The sequence below is a fragment of the Lonchura striata genome, chromosome 2, assembly GCF_050655825.1.
Source record: "Lonchura striata isolate lonStrDom1 chromosome 2, ASM5065582v1, whole genome shotgun sequence".
NCBI lineage: Eukaryota > Metazoa > Chordata > Aves > Passeriformes > Estrildidae > Lonchura > Lonchura striata.
The window spans coordinates 93,558,715-93,579,930 of NC_140704.1; the positions used below are offsets into that span (position 1 = coordinate 93,558,715).

Genomic DNA, 21,216 nt, shown 5'->3' on the forward strand with positions numbered 1-21,216 from the left:
AGGTTACCTAAACACTAGCTCTTTCCAGGATCATAATTTGCAATTATGTGCGATAGCTACAGATTGTTAATTGCTACTGTTTCTTCTTCTATTATTATTATTATTATTATTATTATTATTACTATTATTAAAATCATCATCATTATCATTACCATCATCATCATTATCATTTAAGGATCAGACAATATGCCCCATTGCAATTTTGCATGCATGTCTGGGAAAAAAAGTAGATGACATAAATTGCATGCATAATCTCAGGAGACAATCATTTTAAATCTTAATTGGCTGCCTTTTAAATATCATTTAAGGTCTCGTTTTCTCTGCCTCTCTCTCTCTAGTTAAGAAGGTGTTGTGTCAAAGTCTATTACCTTGCTGGACGTCTCGCCTCTAAGTTTTTTTAAAAAATAGAACCATCAGCAGAGGTTTGAGAGGTCGATAAAGCTTTTAGATTTGGAGATGTTTTCAGGGAGCCCATTTCCTGCGGCTAAGAGTTGTTAATGGAGCTTAAGGAATTATCTTATGACTCGGGCTGGGAGAGCCGTATATTTCTTTGCTCCTGTTCCCTTGTCGAGGCTGAATATGCTCCTGTCAAACTCGCTTAATGAAAAGTAACGCGTCGCTGATTACAGTTTTATTTGGGCTCTATGTAAAAAGCACTGTTAATTTAGCATCCCCTCCTTTGTGTGTTTGAATTTGCCATGGCTGAATGATTTAGTCTCTCAGTTTCAAGACGCTTCTCTATGATTTTTTCCCTCCTCCTTCTTTCTCAGTCTGCCTTTATATTTCTGCTTTGTACAGACATAGGAGCTGTACAGCTTTCCCTTTCAGCCCTGCAGCTTCCTCTAAAGCAGCATAACCTGATCTTTGACTTGTGCTATTGAATCAAAGGGCAAAATTAATTTCTCACACTCTTTTGTTCATATAAAAAAAATCAAAACAACCAAACTACAAGAACCCCAACCCTTTTGAAAGACGTCTGCTGTTCATGGCTGATCTAAGTCATAAGGTTTGTGTATTAAAGCAAGAAACTTTTTGCCCTCCTCCTTAACTGACACGGTCTCCTCTCAGGATGGAGAATGTTTTGGTGTGAGCACACACAGATTTACCAGACCCGAGATACAGCCTGTTCCTTGGTCTGGAGAGCACTGCTCTTGGTACACAGCAGTCATAAACTTACTCAAACTTGTTTTGTAACAATAATAACATGAAAACGAAGGGGTAAAGTGTTAATCCGCTTTTCTTTGGGCTTCTGGTATTTCAGTGCTCCTGTGTTTTGCGCAGTGTTATCACCTTCATTTTAAGTCTGGAGGAGAGAAGGAGCGGGGGGAGAGGGAGAGTGTTGCCTCCCAAACAACGGGATGTCCGAACTGAATCCTGGACCTAGCCGAAGCCGGCCAGCAATGACTTGTGAGATGACTTTTATGGCTTGCGGGATCACCCGCTGAGAGCCAGCCCAGGGAGGCCGGTGGGGGCCGATGCTCCTCAAACTCAGGGAGCTTTTCAGGCTGAGAGAGATTTTTGGCTGCTGAGTGGACGAGACCTCTCCTTGCACGCAGACACACAGAATCCACACACACACACTCGGCTGTCGCTATGTTAGGAGAAAAAATGGAGTCCCCTTCCACTCTACAGAGCCTCTGTCGCATGGAAACCGAAGCCCACCGGGAGCCCCCGTGTCCCCTCCAGTCCCTGCACATCCAGTAAGGCTGGTGCACACAAACCTCGCCGCTTTAACATCACCCTCTCAGCACTCTGAGGGGTTTATGCCCCATCCCGCTTGACTCTATCAGTGGTTTGAGGGCAGTCCAAACACTCGCCTTTCTCCCTTTCCCTCTCCCTCGCCTCCTTCATCCCCGTCTCTTTAGTTTGGCTGAAAATAATTTGCTTTGTCTAAAGGGTTTCAGAGGCAAAGCTCACCGGCCGCCCCGGCTGCATTAAAATTCCTGCCGGCCCAGCCTTTAGCTCAGATCGCGGCTCCCCCGAGACTCCACTTTCGCTATTACTGTCAAGTACCCTTGACTCTTTATTTTTGCCCTTTTATCTATTACAACTAATTCGAGTTCTTTTGCCCTTTTCAGTTTAAGACGTAGGCTTTCTGTAAAGCCTCCCCCTGCCACCGAGCTCTCCGGGTGCAGAGCCTTTAGAAATTGAGGGGTTTACTGTCAAAATGAAAATTTCACTTCAAATTATCTCGGCTGATGCACGTTTTCCAGGCCGGGGGCTCCTGTCTGAGCCTTTTGACAGCCAGATCAGCAGAGGGGTTCAGTGATCTCGATAATATCATCCAAGAGAGCGAAAGTCAATACAATGACAGGGAATATGACTGGATACAATCCAATTACGGCTGCTCGCAGAGAGGGGAAGGGCTTGATCTGATCTCCGCACCTGGATTCCTTTATTCAGTCCTTGCACTAACAGGTCTCGCTAGAAACTTCGCAGGCTGGAGTATGTTATATTTCGGCTGAGTGTTTTGTTTTCGGCTGTTGCGTTTATGGTTGCCTTTGTATATTTCCCCCCTTTATTGTATTCTTATTTATTTATTGTGAAGGGGGGTGGACCGACGAGGAGCCGCTGGGGTGGGATGGGCTGGAATGCTGGGAGGCAAGGAAGGCTCTTCTTGTGCCGGTGTCAGTTTGGTCCTTCGGGTGCTCTCGGGTCTTCGCCGCGCCGGGCGCCGAGGCTCAGGGGTTTTAGGCCGGCCCGGGTAAGCCGGGATCTATTATTGCCTCGTAGTTTCTTTACCAGCAGGTCTCCCTTGTCTCTCGGTCCGGGGATCAGTAAAGTTTGTTCCCATTCTGGGGAAGGAAATGAAATCTTTTAGGCGCCTGTTATCTAAGTGGTAAATTGGCTGCGAGTGCTCCTGAATCACACGTCGAGAGCGCTCTTCCTCCCTCTCTCTTTTTGTTGGCTGCACTCTATTTAATGTCAAAACGGTAAAGCATCTGTACTGAAGTGCTGAAATATTCATGGCGGATCAGCGATTCTCCGCACTGGCAGAGGAGCTGGAAAGCTAAAACGGTTCTTTAAAAGATCAAATTTTCCATGTGAATCAATTGCTCCGCGCACGGCGGAGGCGACGCCGCGGCAGAGCCCGGCCCTTGGGGGCCGACCCCCGCCCGCCCGCAGCTCGGGAAGGAGGGGAGGGGGTAGGGGGGGATGCTCTTGCCCCGCCGGGCCTCGGCGGGCAGCCGGAACCCCCGCTGTCGGCCCGGGAGGCGGTGAGGGCCCGGCGCTGCCCCGCGGAGGCACGGCCGGCGCGGAGCGCAGCCCAGCATCCCTCCTGCGCGCAGCGTGCCTCCGTCCGCAGCGCCGCGGCAGCGCTGCGCTGAGCCTCTCTTCCCCATTCCCGGCAGCCTGTTGACAGTCCTTGGAATTACCGGGATCGGCTCCGAGGGGGAATTTGAAACATAGAAGTTGTTTGTTGCCCAATGCAAAACGCCACCACTTGTGTTACCTCTGAAACAGACAATTTATTGGAGTGAGCATACCTTTTAACATTTTTTTTTTTTGTCAAGATAAATTTGTGCAGTAGGTGTAAACTTAGTAGAAGTGCTGTTTGTGAATTATATGCTAACAAGGAAATCAGGAGGAAAAACTCTCGAAAAGTCTTTACAACTAATGTCGGCATGCCTTAAATTAAATCTGAATTAAAATTTCCCGTTTGTAAACTTTCGGATGTAAACTTTTAAAGTAGGTCTACACTATAGTACGTGCTTTTTGGACACGGAATTAAATAACTTTCACGACATTGGACATTGATCCCTTAAAGTCGCAGCCAGGAGAAAATGTTCAGAACAGCAATGAGCAAAGTCTTTCCGTTGAACTGAGCAAACTGAATAAATCCTCGTTTATGTTGTTTGTTAAAAAAAAAAAAAAAAAGAAGAAGAAGAAAAAGTTTTATATTTAAATTTAAACTCTCGCAAGTCTCTTTTCAGTGTAGCTGACTCTTCAAGCGTTAGAAAGTCCTTTGCCCCTCGGCGGGCCTGTTAGGAACAAAACATTTTGCTTCCTGATTTGGGAAACGCCAGAAACTCTTTGTTTGAGTCATGGTGGGGCAGGTTTGAGAGCTGCCCCTTGAGCACATTGGCGCCGTTCCCCACCGCGCGTCCCAAGGCGCCCGTTTCCAGAATGGCTCCTTTGGTGGTAGCCCAGGAAACTGTTGTGTTGCTCAGGGCTTGATTTAAAGTACTGTGCCTGAACAGGGGGTCGTGAAACACCCCGTCCACCCAGTTCCTGAGGTTGGTGACCGGCGAGTCCTGGTGCCTGTCCATGACGCTGACCGGGGCGGGAGCGGCGGCGGCGGCCGAGCCCCCCGGTCGTTTCAGCATGCAGGAGGGGTACTCGGCCTGGTTGAGGGAGGTGGCAGTGTGCGCCAGGGACCAAATCCTGGGCTTCGCCTCCAGCAGCTGCTGCCCCTGCTGGAAGCACATCTTGGACTCGCAGCCGCGCTGCCGAGCGCCCAGCGGATCGGGGCCGCACTCCTCCGCCGCCGTCTTCAGGCAGCTCCGCGCCCGCTCTGCCACCGCCTCCTCCTCCTCCTCCTCCTCCCTGGCGGCGGCCGGCGGCGGCATCTTGGCGGGGAGCTCGGCGGCCCGCGGCGGGTGGCTGCCGCCCGGGAGCGGGAGCGGGAGCGGGTGCGGGTGCGGGAGAGGGTGTGGGAAGGGCCGCCTCAGCTCGCACTCCGAGCTCTCCGACTCGGCGGCGTCCAAGTCCTCCAGGTCGCTGAGCTCCAGTTCCTTCTCCTCCTTGCCCGTGGGTTCTGCGGGGCGGGGGCGGGGGAAAGGACAGCAAAAACAAGACACACGGTCACTGTCGGGGCCGCACTGCCCCGCGGCCGCCCCCACCAGCGAGGCCCGCGGCCGCCCCCACCAGCGAGGCCCGCCCCGGGGGCGAGCTGCCGGCCGAGCCCCCGCGGCCGCACCGCTAAGTGCCTGGTTTTAGCAGGGTACCCTCGGCTTTCCCGCTCTTCATCGCCTCTTCCTGCGAACCCTCCTCCTCCTCCTCCTCCTCTTCCTCATAGGGCCGCTTCTCGTCAGAGCACTTGTTCCGCGGGGGCCAGGTCATCTTGTTCTCCTTCTTGAGCCGCCGGCGGGCGTTGGCGAACCAGGTGGAGACCTGGGTGAGGGTCATCTTGGTGATGATGGCCAGCATGATCTTCTCGCCCTTGGTGGGGTAGGGGTTCTTGCGGTGCTCCTGCAGCCAGGCCTTCAGCGTGCTGGTCGTCTCTCGGGTGGCGTTTTTCCTCCGCGTCCCGCCGTCCATCGTCCCGTACCTGCAGGCACAGGGATGTGACTACTCGCTCTCACCCCCCCGCGCACCTGCCCGACGCGGGGTCCAGAGCTCCGGCCCCGGCGGCTTGCCTGCGGCACCCCCCGGAGCGCAGCTGGACCGCAGAGCGGGGAGATGGATGAGGACAGCTCGGTTTTAAGAGGGATGAGGACAGCTAAGCTTTATGAGGGAGACCAGCCTAGAGAATTCTGGCCGAGGAAGGAAAGCAAGAAGGAAGGGCTCAGCCAGCAGTAGCAGCGGGCAGTGCAAATTTCTGCTTTGCCTTGGCGGTGGTGGCAGAAACAGGGAAGGAATCGTCTGCTTTTATTTGCAGTAAAGTCAATGTCAACATTTTGGGCAGCAGGAAAATCCTAGCAGCTTGTAGACTCACAGAAATACTACTTTCCTCTCGTTTTATTAGTTCTCCCCAAACAAAATTCATCGGGGTGACCCCAGGGTGTAAGTGTTAATAGAAATATATTTCCTCTTACTCCTTTTATTAGTAATCTCCTCTACCCTTTTGTTCTTGAAATTGTAGGACCCTAACGCAGATGACACTGGGCTGCGACTGAATATTTAATGCACATCCTCCAGGAAAGGTCACTGGCGCCCAATGGGCCTCAGAGCTGGGAGCGGCGTGTAAGGGGTTTTGCGCTGGTTTAAAACTGATAAATATACACGGGATGCCCAAACCTGACTCCGCGCAGGGAAAGATAATTACCGCCCCGGATAAGAGGGATTGCCCCCGCGCTATCGCCCGCCCGGGGGGCGGAGGACCCTGTGTCGGTGTGGGAAAGGGGAGGCGACATGGCTGAGGCCGGGAGATGCTGAGAGGCGAGGAGGCAGGTTGGCGGGGCTGGCGGGGCGGGGCAGGGAGGCGATGGCGGGGCGGGGGTGGCGGGGCTGGAGGGCAGCGAGCGGGGCCGGGCCGGGGACGGCGCTTACCTGTCGTACTGGTACTGGCTGAGGGTGTGATCGTAGGGGTAGTAGGCAGCCGCCGGGGCGATGCCCGCATGCGCAGAGCCGCTCCCGTCCTTCGCCTCCAAACTGTTCTGCAAGAGACGCCGCCCGCCGCCCTCAGCCCCCGCCGCCGGGAGACCCGGCCCCGCCGGGAGACCCGGCCCCCGCCCGGCCCCGCCGGGAGAGCCCGGCCCCCGCCCGGCCCCGCCGGGAGACCCGGCCCCCGCCCGGCACCGCCGGGAGAGCCCGGCCCCCGCCCGGCACCGCCGCCCGGCTCCCGCCCCGCGCCCCGGAGCGGCGCGACGGACCTTCCCGGGGCCCCTCGGCCGCCACATCAATAGGGACATTAACTCGCGCTGTTACGGTGCAGGGGGGAAAAATAGAGGGGGAAAAAAAAAAAAAAAAAGAAAGAAAAAGAAAAAAGGCCGTGTGGGAAGACCGCATCTTTTTTTTTTTTTTGTTGTTTTTTTTTTTTTTTGCAAGCCTAGGTCTGGGTCGTCCTAAACCGCCCGCCCGGACGGGCCCTCCGCACTCGGCTGCCAGCTCGTCAGGCGCGACTTTTAATTGCGTTACCGTGAGGAGCGAGCGGCGGGCTGGAACAGCTGCTGACCGCGGGGCTGGACGCGGGGAGCGCCGTGCGGCACGGCGGGGCGGAGGGGAAGCGCCCGGGGCTGCCCCCGCCCGGGGAGGGGGTCCCGCCGAGCGGCCTCCGCCCCCGGGCCGCGGGGGGAGCGCGGGCCGGCGGGAGGGAGGGAGCGAGCATCCCCGGGGCGCCTTACCAAGGAGTAGAAGGCGGGAGCCTCGGTACCGTAGGTCACGTAGTTTCCATAGCCCTGGGGCCCGGCGTAGGGTCCGCCGTAGACCCCCAGGGCGGCGGCGGAGTTGAGCTCGTGGCGAGCGGTGGCGAGCAGGCGGCTCTCGTACACCGGGCAGTACACGGGGGTCTGGGCGGAGGCGGCCGCCCCCGTCTCAGCCAGCGTCCGGCTGCTGGACTCGCAGCAGGTCGTCAGGGAGTTGGTGCTCATCAGGAACTGGAGGGAAAGAGAGCGGCGCTGAGGGCAGGGTGGGGGGAACTTCCCAAAGTGTAACCAAGTTTGGGTTCGGTTGCTTTTAGATCGTGCGGGTTTGGTGGGCTTTTGTTTGGGTTTGGGTTTGGTTTGGGGTGGGTTTTTTCTTCAAATCAGGTCGTAGCTTTGGGGTGTCGCCTGCCCTCCTCCCTTCCCTGCCGTATTTTACTTCAGTCGTGGTAGAAACGCTCCGGAGAAGCGCAGAGATGAAAGTATTTCCTCAGTTTTTTTTAGAACGACTCCACAACAACAACCACCAAACGCCCCGTGACTGTGGGTGTTTAATCCTCTATAATACATTCCTCAGGCCCTCTGCATCTAAAAGCTAACTTTTCCTGGGGTGTTTTCACAGGACTGGGGTTTACACCGTTTTCTCCTCTCGCAGCACAATGATTCCCATCTGCGTTTTTAAACCCTTTTTTTCAAAGTCATTCATGCATATTTATTTTGACTGCAGATTTGTAGCAGCCACGCACGCATCTGTTATTAACCTGCTAGTTTAGAATATCCCATTCTGTTTCTACGGGTCGGACCTCCGTACATCCATGTTTAATTGATAAACTGTGAATTTAATCGTGAAAGAGAAAAAAAAAAGGGGGGGGGGGGAGGGATGCGGGTGGGGGTTGGGGATCTCTAGATCCCCTTCTCACCTCTCTCATCTCTGTAATCATCTCCCACGCGTCTTTATCACCCCCAAACACCCCAAATCCCGCGTGTTTAATCCCATTTTAAAACTGGTGCCCAACACAGAACTTGGGCATCTTGGAAAGCGGTGGGGTGCTTTGCCGCTACTGCGTGCCGGGAGAGGATCGCTGCCGCCCTTATCCCGGACGGAAGGCATCGGTAAGGACTGAAATTCAATCAAGCAACGTTGGTAGGCAAAAAGTCTTACCTGGGGTGCAGAGGAGTAAGGGTAGCCAAACTGAGGATAGGACATGGTACAGAGGCTCCCAGTTATCTAGAAACAAGGCGAGGCGTCTGATCTGCACGCTATTGCAGCCTGGCTCTGTTCTGTTGCACCAATTGATTGGTAACCACAGGTCCCTAGATGCTTATAGGACGAAGCAGAAAACCACATTTAATTTATTTACATGAAAACTTAAACTTTTTTTTTTTCCTTTTAAATATGTACGGCGATTTTAGCACTTTCCCCACTACAGCTACGACACAGAAATAATTGTTACATGTAGGCTCCAAGGCTGGCAAAAATAAATACTTTGCAACCACGGAAAAATAAAAGGTGGGAAGAAGAAAAGTGATACAAATGCATCAGCTCACAAGCACGTTTTTTTAAAAGAGCCGACCCTCTGACGTCACGCAAAACCTACTCAAATTAACTTGCCTGTAAATTTAACACTCATTTTCGGGAATCTTTCCCCTGGCATGGCAAATAGACTCTCCAGCATCGCCTTTAGCCTGCCTAACAGGGGAGAAAAGTTTGGGAAGCTCTTCGGTAGCAGCAACGCCTGCTTGCAACACATATATTTCTGGGGGCAAGGGAAGGAAATGAATGTTTTTAATCTGAAGGATCAATGTTGTATCAGCTATTTTCCCCACCTTCCTTAGTCACTGAAAGGCTAGTAAGCACTTTTAATTAGAAATTAATTAATGAGCAGCTGCTTCTTCCCACCCCACAGTAATAATTAGTCTCAATTACAAACAAGACATATGAAGGGACACACGACTGAGTCTTCATTTAAGATTTAATCAACAGTTAAAATTAGCGCTAACGCTGACAATAAAGCACATAATAAGCAATCCTCCTTTTCTTTTTGGCTTTTATTCCAGGCGTGTGATTACAGGTAGAAAACCCTACAAACGTCTTCCGGGGAATGATGGAAAAGATGTGACTTTTCACGTTAAAAAGACTTTGATCCCATCTCTAACTTCCAACACCCCCTTCTACCCGACCCATCCCACCGCTGCCATCAGCCTCCAGACCCTCTGGGGGTCTGGGACCCCCCCCACACAAGCAGGCAGCAATCCCCCCCCTTGCTGCAGGCTCGGAGGGAACGGGCCGTGGGGGGAAGATGCTGGCAGCCCCAGCAGCTCTCCCCCGACGGCCGGTACCGCCGGGGCAGGGCAAGCAGGCAGCCCCCGGCTGGACGGAGGGAGCGGAGGAGTCAGCTCCGAGGCTGAAACTGGGCTGCTGGTGCAGTCGAACGCTGCTCCATGGTGTGCAGACTTGCTCAGAGAGATTCCTGGGTTCAGACATGTGAATAGCCCCAGGGTCACACTCTAATTAATGATGATATTCTCTTCTTCTCCCCAGCTGGAAGACTGCCTCCCAGAAACGAATCTGCCCACACTGACAGCTCGATTGAGGGTGATTGATGACTATCTGGAGACCACAGTACACATAATATAATATCTGCTGCGTAATTGCTTTAATTTACAGATGAAAATACTAGTCCTCAGATCGAGTTAGACTACAATGAGAGGCGTTTTATGGCGCTTTAGAGTGTTTGCAAATAAAAGATATCAGATACAGTACATGCAAATTATCCTGACAGCTCAGTATCTATAGCCGGGAGAAACGTATAAAGAAAGGGAATCAAATGACATAAATAATCGGTTTGGAATTCTGTATTGATTTTTGGATGGGAAGAAAGTGCTTTTCCTTTCCTCACCTGAAATGCGAATTTGTTTTTCTTTCTGAGAATATTAATAACTTTGCCATTGGGTTTCTTTTATAGAAGGGCTTCTCTATTCCTCCTCCTGCATTATACCCCGGTGCTGCCAAGGTATAATAATACTTTTAGCGACTCTTTACCAGCAGCTTCCTTCTGTGCGGAGGGCTGACGGACTATTGCATTGTTTGGGAAGGAAAGACACCCAGTGTTTACACAATGGTCTTCACGCAGTGTTCCGTGCTTCTCCCTCTGCCTCCTGTGCCCATTGCGCTGGGGGATGTTTGTTTAAGCTTCGGAATAAAACTCACCGGTGCTAGGGAAGAAAATAGTTGCACTTATCTCAAGAGCGGCTCGGTGTAAAGCACTATAATTAGCTGGGAGTGCTGGAGAACTGCCTGAAGAAGTCCTCCCAGTTTTCCAGGCTACAATTTGGGAAATGTCCTGGAGTTGCGGGTTTTTTTTGGTGTGGTTTTTTTTTTTTTTTTTTTTTTTTTTCCACTGCAGATGTCAACTCCGCAGTGGCCCACAGTGCACTACAGGTTTTGATATTTAGATGAGTCTATTAAACTTTAAAATACAAGAGAAATTCAATATTTATAGTCCTTGTCTATTTATATATCACAGTTGTCTTTCACTGTGCAATGCAAATACTCTGATGCCCATTTTCACACTGAACTTTAGTGTATTAATCATGATAATTATTTGTCATTTTTCTTTGCAGTCTGCCTGCTCTATTACTTTACCCCCGGTCAGCTTTGTGTCAGTTCCAATCTGTATTCCCTAGAAAGCAGTCATTAAAAAAACCCCACCAAAATAAACAAACAAAAAGGAAAAGCGACAAAAAAACTTAATAACCTTAAACGCTGAAAGCTGACATTACTTCCTCCCCCACTGCTGATGTCTTGTTTCACTTACAGTCTACTAATAATGGCCCTTTGTTGATAAGAAACTCAACACAATTATATTTCATCTTAAATTTTGGGTGCCAGAGCACAAACATGCATTAAGCCCCACAATGATTTAAAATAACCATTGTGGTTCTTGCACATAAACAAGGTAACACTGTTCAAATCCAAGCAAAGGCGCTTAATGCTGTGGGCTATATCCTTAAGCATTTGGAAAATGCAAGTCTTTGCTGTGCAATAAAAATTGATCCTCATCAAAGCCCCTTTCCTGTACAATGCAGTTAACAGCTTTCAAGAAAGAAACACACACCACTTTCTCCAAAGTTTGAGCACGGAAACCCACCACGATCAATAGGAAAGGCTGGAGAGTTCCCTTCTAGTCAGAACCAGCCTGCACACTCAGGCAAGCAGGTATTTCTCATCCAAAGCCCATTCGGGTCTCTCTCCCAGGGTTATGAGCTGTTCCTCTGAGTACCTGGAGCCAATGCTCATACAAGTTTTATTGTAAAAACATGGAATGAGAATGAAAGAGTGTGATGCTGGAACAGGCCACAGCAGGTAAAACAGAAACCTCTTCAGGACTCAGGCTTTGATGGACGTCTTCAGGGACATGATCTAGAGGCAGTTAATGCAGCTACACTTACTATCTGCATTTTCATCGCCTTCTCTTTTGGAGGGGTTATTGCCACTCCTGGAAATATTTCAGCAACGGAATTTGCTTATGGGCTAAACAGACTTTAGCGAGATCTTCTCAGTTAAGTTTGCTTTGTTTTCATGTTACAGACTTAAAGCAACATTGACACTGCCTGACAAATGCTGTGAAGCTCTACATGTTGCCCATTTGGAAGCTGACTTGGAACCACAAGCTGCCTACAACATTTTCAAGAAGGTTAGCTCCCACAAACTTGCTATTGGCAGTAAATATGATTGGGTTTTTTTCCTGAGCCAATTTGAGATGTAACTGCACCTCCTGCACTTGGAATCAAGGGACAGGGAGATGATGCCTCCAACCTGCACAAACCCATGCCATGGCTTGGGATTGGCACAGCCATGATGACCAAAAGAACAGTTGCATAAGAAGGCACTGCTAATTAATTTACTCAGTTTACAACTACATGTAAAATCAGTCTGTTCAAAGCTATCCATTTGAATGCTTTCATTTTGTAAGTCTTCAATCCTCTTGGCAAACAATCTAGATTAAAGCAGAAAGGCCTCACATGCTCATTCTGTTGTTTGTATTTATTAACTTTTCACACTTAAGAACTAGAGCCCGCATTTTCTATCTCTCTCTCTCTGCCTCTCTCTTTTTCTCTCTGTCTCTTGCATGCACACCTACACACACACACAAAACTTTTCAACAAGAGAAGTAAATGCTGCGACCTGAGCAGCTGCTCTATGGCTATAGATGGACCTTACAACATGCCCACATTTACCTGCTCTGTGCACAGCATTGCAACTACACCTTCACTAGCAAAGCAAAGATTGTATAAGACTTTCTTTCTCAGCCCCTGTACCCCCAGTGCTGCAGACCCACGGGCATTTAGACGCCACCACCTTTGAGCTTTCTGGCAGCCAACAGCTTCAACTTACTTCCCTGAGAAGGTAAAACTTTCCTGTTTGCAAGGTCAAATTCTGTTTTTTAAAGTTCGCCTTAAAATCCAGAAAGTTGGACTCAGTACCTTACCTTAGTGCTCGTTGAATATCATATCCACACCCCCTTCCCAAGAAATAACACACACGTATGTTAAAATACATTTACCCTCTGTCCTAGGTAAAGATTGCACAAAGCCAAATGATTCATCACGGATAGTTTCTCTTCCCTCCAGCAGTTCGTTTTCAGCTGCCTTGCTGCTAAAGCAGGCTCCGAAGGAGAAGGGGGGCGGAGGGGGGGGTAAGCCCCACCGCTCCCCTCCACCCCCCGCTTCCACAGAGACACACACACACACACACTCTCTCTCTCTCTCTCTCTCTTACAGGCATCACCACCAAAGGAAGAAATTTTTTACCTGCGATCACGCCAGGCTTCGGTTAAAACCTGGTAGCGATGGCTGTGCCATGGCAGGGCTTCTCTCCTCTGGTGCGCGCTGGCTGGCGTGGCAGGGAGCTGCGGGGAGCTAACGCAGACATGTCTCAGTGCGCGGTACCTGCGCGGCGCGGCACGGAGCCTTCGGTCCCCAGGCGCCACAGCCACTTCACTAACCCCCTGTACCAGAGTGACGCTCAAGTGAATAGTTCCACTGATCACACTCTTTCCTACTGATTAACACTTTCCAACACGACCAGGCATTCCACTTCCAACTTTTCCCGTTTTAAAACAGAAGCAGCCAGCGCCGCTTGCTTCCGCGGGTTATAAACGCCGTCTGGGGCGTGGGGGACACCATAATTAATAGCAGGTTAGTAAAATTAGTGCTGCCACTCCAATTGTTGTCCTTGTTGCCAACAATAATTGCATTGATTCTGGAAGGACACGAATGTCCTCCATTTAACCTAATGATCTGCGGGTTGCACACGCTGTACGGCAGCCGTGGTGGTGATTAACAGCGAGCACCTCCAAACTATCATTTATCTCCGCGAGTCACGACTGAAAGGCGCTAAACTTACAGGCAACTCTCCCTGCCTCTCTCGCCGTCTTTGTTTCCCTCCCGCTGGAGGAGGCGGGCTGGGACGTCGGCGTAGCCCTGCGCACAGGAGACGGGCACCTGTACCTGTCCCCCCGGCCGCCTCGGCTTTATTCATAGCCCGGGGGCAGCGCGGCGGAGCCGGGCGCCGCGGAGCTGCCGGGGACTGCCCGGGCCAGCACCCCCGGCCGCGGGGAGGGGGCAAGGGGGGGCGGCGCGGCAGCGCCCGGCACCGGGGACCCGCTCCCTGCAGCGCCCCCGAGGCGGCTACACAGCCCTGCCCGCCCTGGGCGCAGCCCCCAGAGGGTGCCCGGGCACCGGGGGCTTCCTCCGGGCGGAGGTGGCGGGCAGCAGAGCGGGGAGCGGGGACAGGTGCCGGCGGCAGCCGAAAGCAGGCCGGGGCAGGAGCGCCTGTTCTCGCCCGTCCTCTCCGTCCTCATGCGCCCGTCCCCGCGTCCGGCCGTCCGTCCCTCCCGGCCTCGGCCGCAGGCTGCCACCGCCACCGCCGCTCTCTCCTGCGGAGAAGTTACACGGGCCCGAGGCTGGGCGGACCGGCAGCGAGCTCCCGGTCCGAAATGCCTTTCCCGGCGCGCAGCCTCCCGCCGCCCTCTCTCAGTCCCGGGAGCCCAGGGCCGCCCAGGGCTCCGGCCCGGCGTCCGGGGCCGCGCAGCGCCCGGGATACCCGCGGGAGCCTGTGCATGACAAGTTCCTCCGAGCGCCCGGTACTTTCTTTTCTTAATTGTTTGTTCAGCAGGAAAAGGGACAAATCGGGATTGACAGAAGGGGGAGGAGGGATCAATATCATTCTGTTTAAAGGCGTGAGCCTGGGCAGACGTCTCAATAAGACAGAGGAGGAGAAAAAGAGAGTATTATATCCTACCTAATTAAGCGAAGACAAAGAGGTGTGGGGAGAAAGGTTCAGCAGAGGTGGGGTGGCAATAGGAATTTTTAATCCGGTATCTTCCCACAGTAACCACCAAGGCTGAACAGTAACGTTAATAGGGAACATCTGTACATCGACAGATTTATTCTTGCCAGGGCTCTTTCACGCCTGTGTCATTTGCATGGCCCCGTGCTCGTAATGTTCGACACACACTGCACCTTGTAGTGCAATGACAAGGTAAATCTGATGAATTCTGAAACTGGGAAATCCTCTTCTCTTTCCCCTTTATCCCTCCTCGTATTGCCCTTGCAGCTTTCAATGTGGAGGAGCCACGCGGAAAAAGAAAATGTGAGCCTTCTCCCCATCTGCACTTGTAAACAGAAAGCCAACCATGCCACGAGCTTTTGCATTTTAAAGCGGAGTAACAAACCCACAGCGATGTGGATGCCCTGGTTGCCCCCCCAGGGCTGCCTCCCCGCCGGAGGGACGAGGGCTCTGCCATGCCCCCCGGGAGTGCAGGAGGCGTGTGTGCCGTCCCGTCCCGGCACTGTGGGTCTGGACTTCTCCTCCCGTCCCTCGGGGGGCCTGTCCCTCTGCGCTACCCCCGGGCTGCCTCTGAGCCCGGCCGGCTTCCCCGGGCGGTGTCCTGCCTGTGCAGCGGGAGCCCCGCCGCTCCCCGTCCTGCCCAGCCCAGCCCGTGCTTTGCAGAGCGGGATGGAGCCATCCGCCGCCTGGAGGTGACACCTGCCTTCGGCCCTAATGTGCTTTGAGGGGACCGCGACCTCTCAGTATTTTTCTACAAATCTTTCCCCGTCCCGGCGCCGGTGCTCGGCCAGTTGCCGTCCCTGCTTTTCTGAAGGCAGAGTTACAGCGGGGGGAACTCCAGGTGCTGGGGGGTTGCTGGATTCAGCTGCCTCCCTGCCCTGAAATAGGATGTTCAAGGGCAGGAGGCATCATTCAAAGAGTAATCTTTTATATTAACAGCTACAACCAGTAACAGTACATTAATAAGAGTCTTTTGTAATATAACAACCTCAGGTCCACGAGATCAACATTTTTAATTATTTCAGTGATGCTTAAAGGAAGTGAGCAGACTCGAGTCTGTCTTTTCCAATTTGCTCATGTCGACCTGCACATCTTGGAAATTGCCATCCATTGTCACTCTGACCTACGTAGCAGAAAGCACAGTGGCTTTCTGTCAGAAACTGGTCTAGCCAGGCAGGAGAGCAACCAGACTAAGTGGAGCTGGAATCCCAGCAGGCATGCAGGCAGGTCAACCATAGTGACATGATGGACACTGAGGGAACACTGGCCACTGATAAATCTGGGAAGATGCTTGCCCACAAGAGTAAAAGCTTTTGGGCAGCACTCCCAAAAAAACATGGGCCAGAATCAAAGGCCAGAAGGGCATTTGTACATCTTGCTTTATGCCATTCATAATGTTGTTAGGTTGCCTTTCTCCTTTTTTATTTTTGTTTAAATGACCAATAATGCTAAAGTTTCAGCCATTTTTAATGTTTAAACTATTAAAAGGTGCTTTTTTCACTGTAGAAGTGCTGCTGGTCCTGTCTATCCTGGCATTCTTTGGCATTCTTTGGCATTCTTTCCTATTTCTGTAGCTAGAAATTTTCCCATTTCACAGCCTTCTCTGCTGTGAAAAGGCCATTATTAAATGATACCAAGTGGTCATAACCCTTAATTTTCCATGTCATTAGACAACACTGGTGATAGCACCACATATTTCCATTCAGAAAGGGAATATTATTTAATTTTCAGTGTCAATTTCTTTGGTACTATGGCTATATTTTGAAGACTTACTTTCTAAGATACCAGATAGAAGAAAACAGCAGCTTGGTCTCTTACTTTTTTGGCCTTTATTTTCCTGTAGAGGTTACTAAATCACACCTAGTCAAGGAATAATATACTAATGCATGTATCATAACTCATGTTCACTATGAAGGCCCTAGAAACACATTAGCTTAATCATGAAACCTCTGAGATAATTTACTTAACTGGAATAATTTCACAGGAAAGCCAATATAATTCAGAATGTAGTAAATACATGGATAGAAATCAGATTTTCACTCAAACTATTTTTGTCCTCATCTGGTTATATGGTGCCAAGTTATGTGGTAGCCTCAGAGCAGCAAGGTTTGTCTTAATTTGCAGGGATCCATACAGGTACATTTCTTTTCCTTTTCTCACATTAAATTCATTATATGATGTTCAAAAGACTGATGCACACTAGAAAACCTTTAGGCATTTCTGTGTAACGGGGATGGTTTATTAAAAGGATAGGTTATTACTTTGAACAATGACTTCAGTGCGTACGCTAAAATGTGAAATGTTTATCTGGTACTGGCCTGTATTGGCCAGAATCTGTACAATTAGACTTTTATTCATAAATGCATGCCTAAGCTAATAAACCATATTTATTTTCAGATCCTGTGTGGTCATCTGAGCGTCTTTTGTAGTCCACAAAGATGTAGGTTCATGAATATGTTTTAAAGAATTTTGTGAGTGAGTATACCATTATTCCATTTGTGAGACCCTGATTTTCAAAAGATATTTGTTTTGTGTTAGAAAAAAATTGATGTGCTTAGAGAAATAGCTAAGATTATCTTAGTGTGGTCAATATGTGGATGGGTGGAGAGAATTATTTTTTAGTAGGAAAAGAGCATAATTTCATAGACTTAGAAGCAGAACCAAGCCTCTTGGAAGATGCTGAAAAGGCAGAAGACACCAAGTGAGTCAGTGGCACCAAATTCTCCTTCCTGCACTTAGTCTTTACCACAGACTTTGGCCAGGTGAGCCGTGCTGCAGAGATGGAGCTCCAGGGAAGCAATACAGAAATAAGCTCCTTCCTCCGTGTTTCACAAGAAAAGAGACGTGGGGCGGGCGTGTAACCCCACCAGTGTTCCTGTGAGAGCAGAGTTCTGCGGAACGCTGCTCCTGAGCCATCACTTCTTGCACAAAAGGGATCACAGGAGAGACCTGTGAGTGCCTCAGAAAACAAAGATGCAATTAAAGCAGCATTTGTAGTTTTTAGTGAGGGTTATCTTTCAATGCAGGATGAACCATCATTTTTTTCCTGCTAATTATTTTCATTAGCCGTTTTAACTCTTCCTGAGTGTTCTTAATAATGGCTTCAGAGCAGAATGTGTAAAACTGAAAATTATTTATGGCAATGATCAGAACTACAGAATACTAATATGGGTAGTCAGGAATAATTCACCATAACAGGAAAAGCACTATTTAATTGTTTAATGTAGAAGTTTAATTGTGCTTGCATACAATTATCATGTAAATATCACTGTGATCACTTTAAGAGGTTATTTCTATGTGTGCCAAAATTCTGAAGCAATCTGAAAAGAATTAATTTTTTTTCTTACCTCCCTTCACAAGTCTCTCAAGTGTACTATATGTTTTAACTTAAGCCAAAATATAGCCAAAGGCAGACAGGAGTTCCAACAGTGACCAGTGTAATACTCACTGCTTTTAATTACTGTAACAATAAATCACACAGGAATGTCCTCCAGCTACTAAATGATTTTCTAAAAACATTTGAGAATATTTTTGAAATTCAATTAATTGAAGGCACCAGATAAAAGGTACACATTCTTAATGGCTATAAAATAACCCTAAGGGATGTAACTGAGCTCCAAGCTTAACTTCAAAGTGTGACAGAAATACTTACTGTATTACTTTAAAAGTATTCAGATCAATGAATCAGTTAAAATTACTTATACATTTACCAACCTTTTCATTTTCTTTCTGAATATGATAGAAAGAATTGCTCTCATTTCCCAGGACACAAAAAGCAGTTGAGACCTGTAAAAGAAATTGTAATTAAAGCCAGCCTTCAGTCAAAATTGGTATTATGAATTTTTGGTTGACACAAGATAAAGGGGCCAGCAAAACATAAAAGTGGCTTGATAAAGCATACATTTAGACATTTTATACTGAAAATTAACTGGTTTGTGGAGATATTTCAGAGTCTAGGATTAAATCTCTCCTTGTTAGGCCAGTAAGCATTTTTTATTGAATTCAATAAAAGCAGTGACACCCTGCAATCTGTATTGTGCACGGCTGTGTGCACCTGGCTGTCTCTCCGATTATGGGCCAAATCAGTTCTTTTTTTCCTTTTTGTTTCTGCTCCTAGGATTAATCACACTGCCCTGAACACCCACATGGCTTTGCAAGGTGCTGAAGATCTCAAGCAGTCATGGCATGCCTTCAGCTTTTGCAAGCGACACTCTGACGCAGGATGCCAGCTAATGCTCAGGAGGATCTACCTCCATGAGTAAACACCTTGACATTTGGCCTGTAGTTCATGAGCATCTGAGGTTGTTGTAAAAGAAAAATATTTAAACAATCACCATTTTCTGATTTGCAAGAGGATTTTATAATGCAATGTGACTCAACAGCAGGAAAGTGTTAAGAAATATGCAGAGGCTGAAGTGTTGCTACCAGCCAATTTTTTTTTGGCTATGGTGCTCTGTTCTGCAGGAGGACTTTTCCTTCTGCTCCGTAATCTCCACCGTGCACCCAGCTTTAAAAGCAGATCATAGACCCACAGTCATTGTACCATGGAGATAAGGGTTAACTTCTAACCTTTGCAAAATGATTGCTTGTTATAAATTTGTGTCACAGTTAAACTGCACATGTATTATTCATTAGTGCACAAAGTTTAGAAAGAAGTTTAGAAACCAGAACTATGCACACATGTACATTCATGCTCATCTATGTCTGTACACAGAGGGAAATAATGTAGAGAAGTGTCTGTACTGCTTGGAAGAACAATATTCTATGAGAAGACTGAAAACACTCTATTAAAGACTAATTACAATGTTTTCCAATGGGTATTTATTTTCAATAACCACTGATTATTTTGTTAGTAGCATGTTAACATTTTCTCTGTTTTTAAAACACATTAAATTGAGAAAATAAAAAAATGACATCAGGGATGAATGTATCTTTATCCCTTTTGCTTCTTTTCCTTGAGCATTTGAAATCATAAACATAATTAGAATTTTTGAGCATTTAATATTGATGTTAAGTCATGACTGTGTAACTATTTTCTATAGCTCCAAGTAATTCCTCACCCTGCAGGTGTGAGGTGGGTAGGAGGATCCCTGAACCTTGGAAACATCCACAGCAGATTGCAGTTGAAAAAATGCAGTCACTGACAATACACATGTAGTGTAACAATAATTTTTAAACTGTAATAAATATAATACAACACTAAAACCACCAACAAGACTCAGGTCTCATTAAAGAAGTCTGCTTCATCAGAGTAATAAAATAGTAAAAACCATTTTAATCAGGCACTGCAGGCTGTAAAAGACAGTTTCATATGTTTATTTTGACAGCAAATACCCATAATACTCCTAACAGACACATCCACCGAGTTATCATGTATGATTTGCAGCCATGTTAGTCAATTCTACATAAAAAAGCCTGAAGTTTCTACTAAATATTTGCTCCACCAATTACTCCAAGCCACTGTTAAGAAGTATTTTGGAACTTTTCTTTTCTGGAGACTTTGCAATCAAAAGATTCTTTTCTTGAATAGTTTGGTTGTTTATCTCAAAAGGGCTGTTTGTCTAATTATGAACACATGGATTAATGAGTATAAATAGCCCCACAGAATCTGAGAAACTGTAGAGCATTCTTACATCTCTCTCTTCTCCCTCCTCTTTTGAAACTCAATAAATGCTTGAACAATTTCTTTTTTTTTTTTTTTCTTTTTTTCAACCTGTGGAGAAGCAGTTGCAGTAATACAGAAGAGATGAAGTAAAAACAAGTCAGAATATTGGCTTCAGATTAAAGCTTGGTAAACCTGGGATAACTTGTCTGGAAAGTAGAATAGTTTCATTGCAAATACCTGTCAAACAAGGTTAAATATGGTTCACAAAGGAAAAAGGTATGTTCATATGTCTAATTTTTAGGTTTGCCAGAACCTCTGCAGACAGATATGAAATGTAGTCACGTTTGTTGCAAGGTGTTGTTTCCTCTGGATTGCATTTCCAGTTAACACTCCTCCTCTTCCAAGAATCTGATTTCATAGCAGTCAGAGGTCACTCCTAAAGACACAGGCAGCGGGAGACAAGGGATTTCTGCAAAATCCTCAATAATGTTGAAGGAAGAGCCTAGCTTGGGAAGATGACTCAGATTCCTGCCTTTGCCCATATCCAGAGGCAACTGTGGGAGGTGAAAGACAATAAGCAGACACCTGCAGCCACATGTGTCCCCAGAGAGCATGTCCTGTTTGACATTTAGGCCTTGCACAAGGCTCCCCAGTGTGCTCTGTTCCTATGCCAGCCTAGTTTTTCAGCTGGAAGCAGAGCAGAGTACGACAAGCACTGCACTTGGTTCCTTATCCAGGAACCAAGAAAATGTCAGTGCCACACTCAAACCCAGCATGCTCGGGGATGTAGCAGAATCAGGAGTGGCATTGGTGGCGCTGGGTCCTGCAGCTGCTGCGCATCACCTGGAGGAAAATTCACCTGAGGTGACACAATGGAGACAAAGGTCAATGACAGCCCATGGCACCGCAGGCATCTCCAGATGCTCCAAGCTGCAGAAGTATGAAAGGATGACAATTACCAGTCTGGCCAGGTGCCCTTGCCAGCTGCTGGCTGCTTGTGGTCAGCCAAATGAAGAAGTCAGAGTGGACAAGCGTGAGAAAATCTGTCCCTCCCATTACCAAAGTGCAGGCACCCGGGGACTTGCCCAGGCTCGAAAGTGGCAGCTCAGCTGATCACTTGCTTTTTTGCCCACTGTCACTTCTAGCTTTAATCGACTATTAAAACCTTGAGTGGCCAAATATATTTTATTGTTCCCTGTATGACTATTGTTGGCTTGCAGTTTTTCATCAGG

At 48.5% G+C, this 21,216-nt stretch overlaps 1 protein-coding gene across 1 annotated transcript; it reads right to left on the reverse strand.

Moving 5' to 3' along the window:
* Positions 1-3,868: 3,868 nt before the first annotated feature.
* IRX4 (iroquois homeobox 4) lies at positions 3,869-13,453 on the reverse strand. Its single transcript, XM_021528790.4, has 6 exons — positions 12,840-13,453; positions 8,188-8,346; positions 7,008-7,259; positions 6,214-6,320; positions 4,950-5,272; positions 3,869-4,759 (listed from the first exon to the last, which is right to left on the reverse strand). Exons 2-6 carry the CDS (start codon positions 8,230-8,232, stop codon positions 3,987-3,989), a joined length of 1,500 nt encoding a protein of 499 aa, XP_021384465.1. The 5' UTR covers positions 8,233-8,346; positions 12,840-13,453; the 3' UTR covers positions 3,869-3,986.
* Between the last annotated feature and the right edge of the window lie 7,763 nt (positions 13,454-21,216).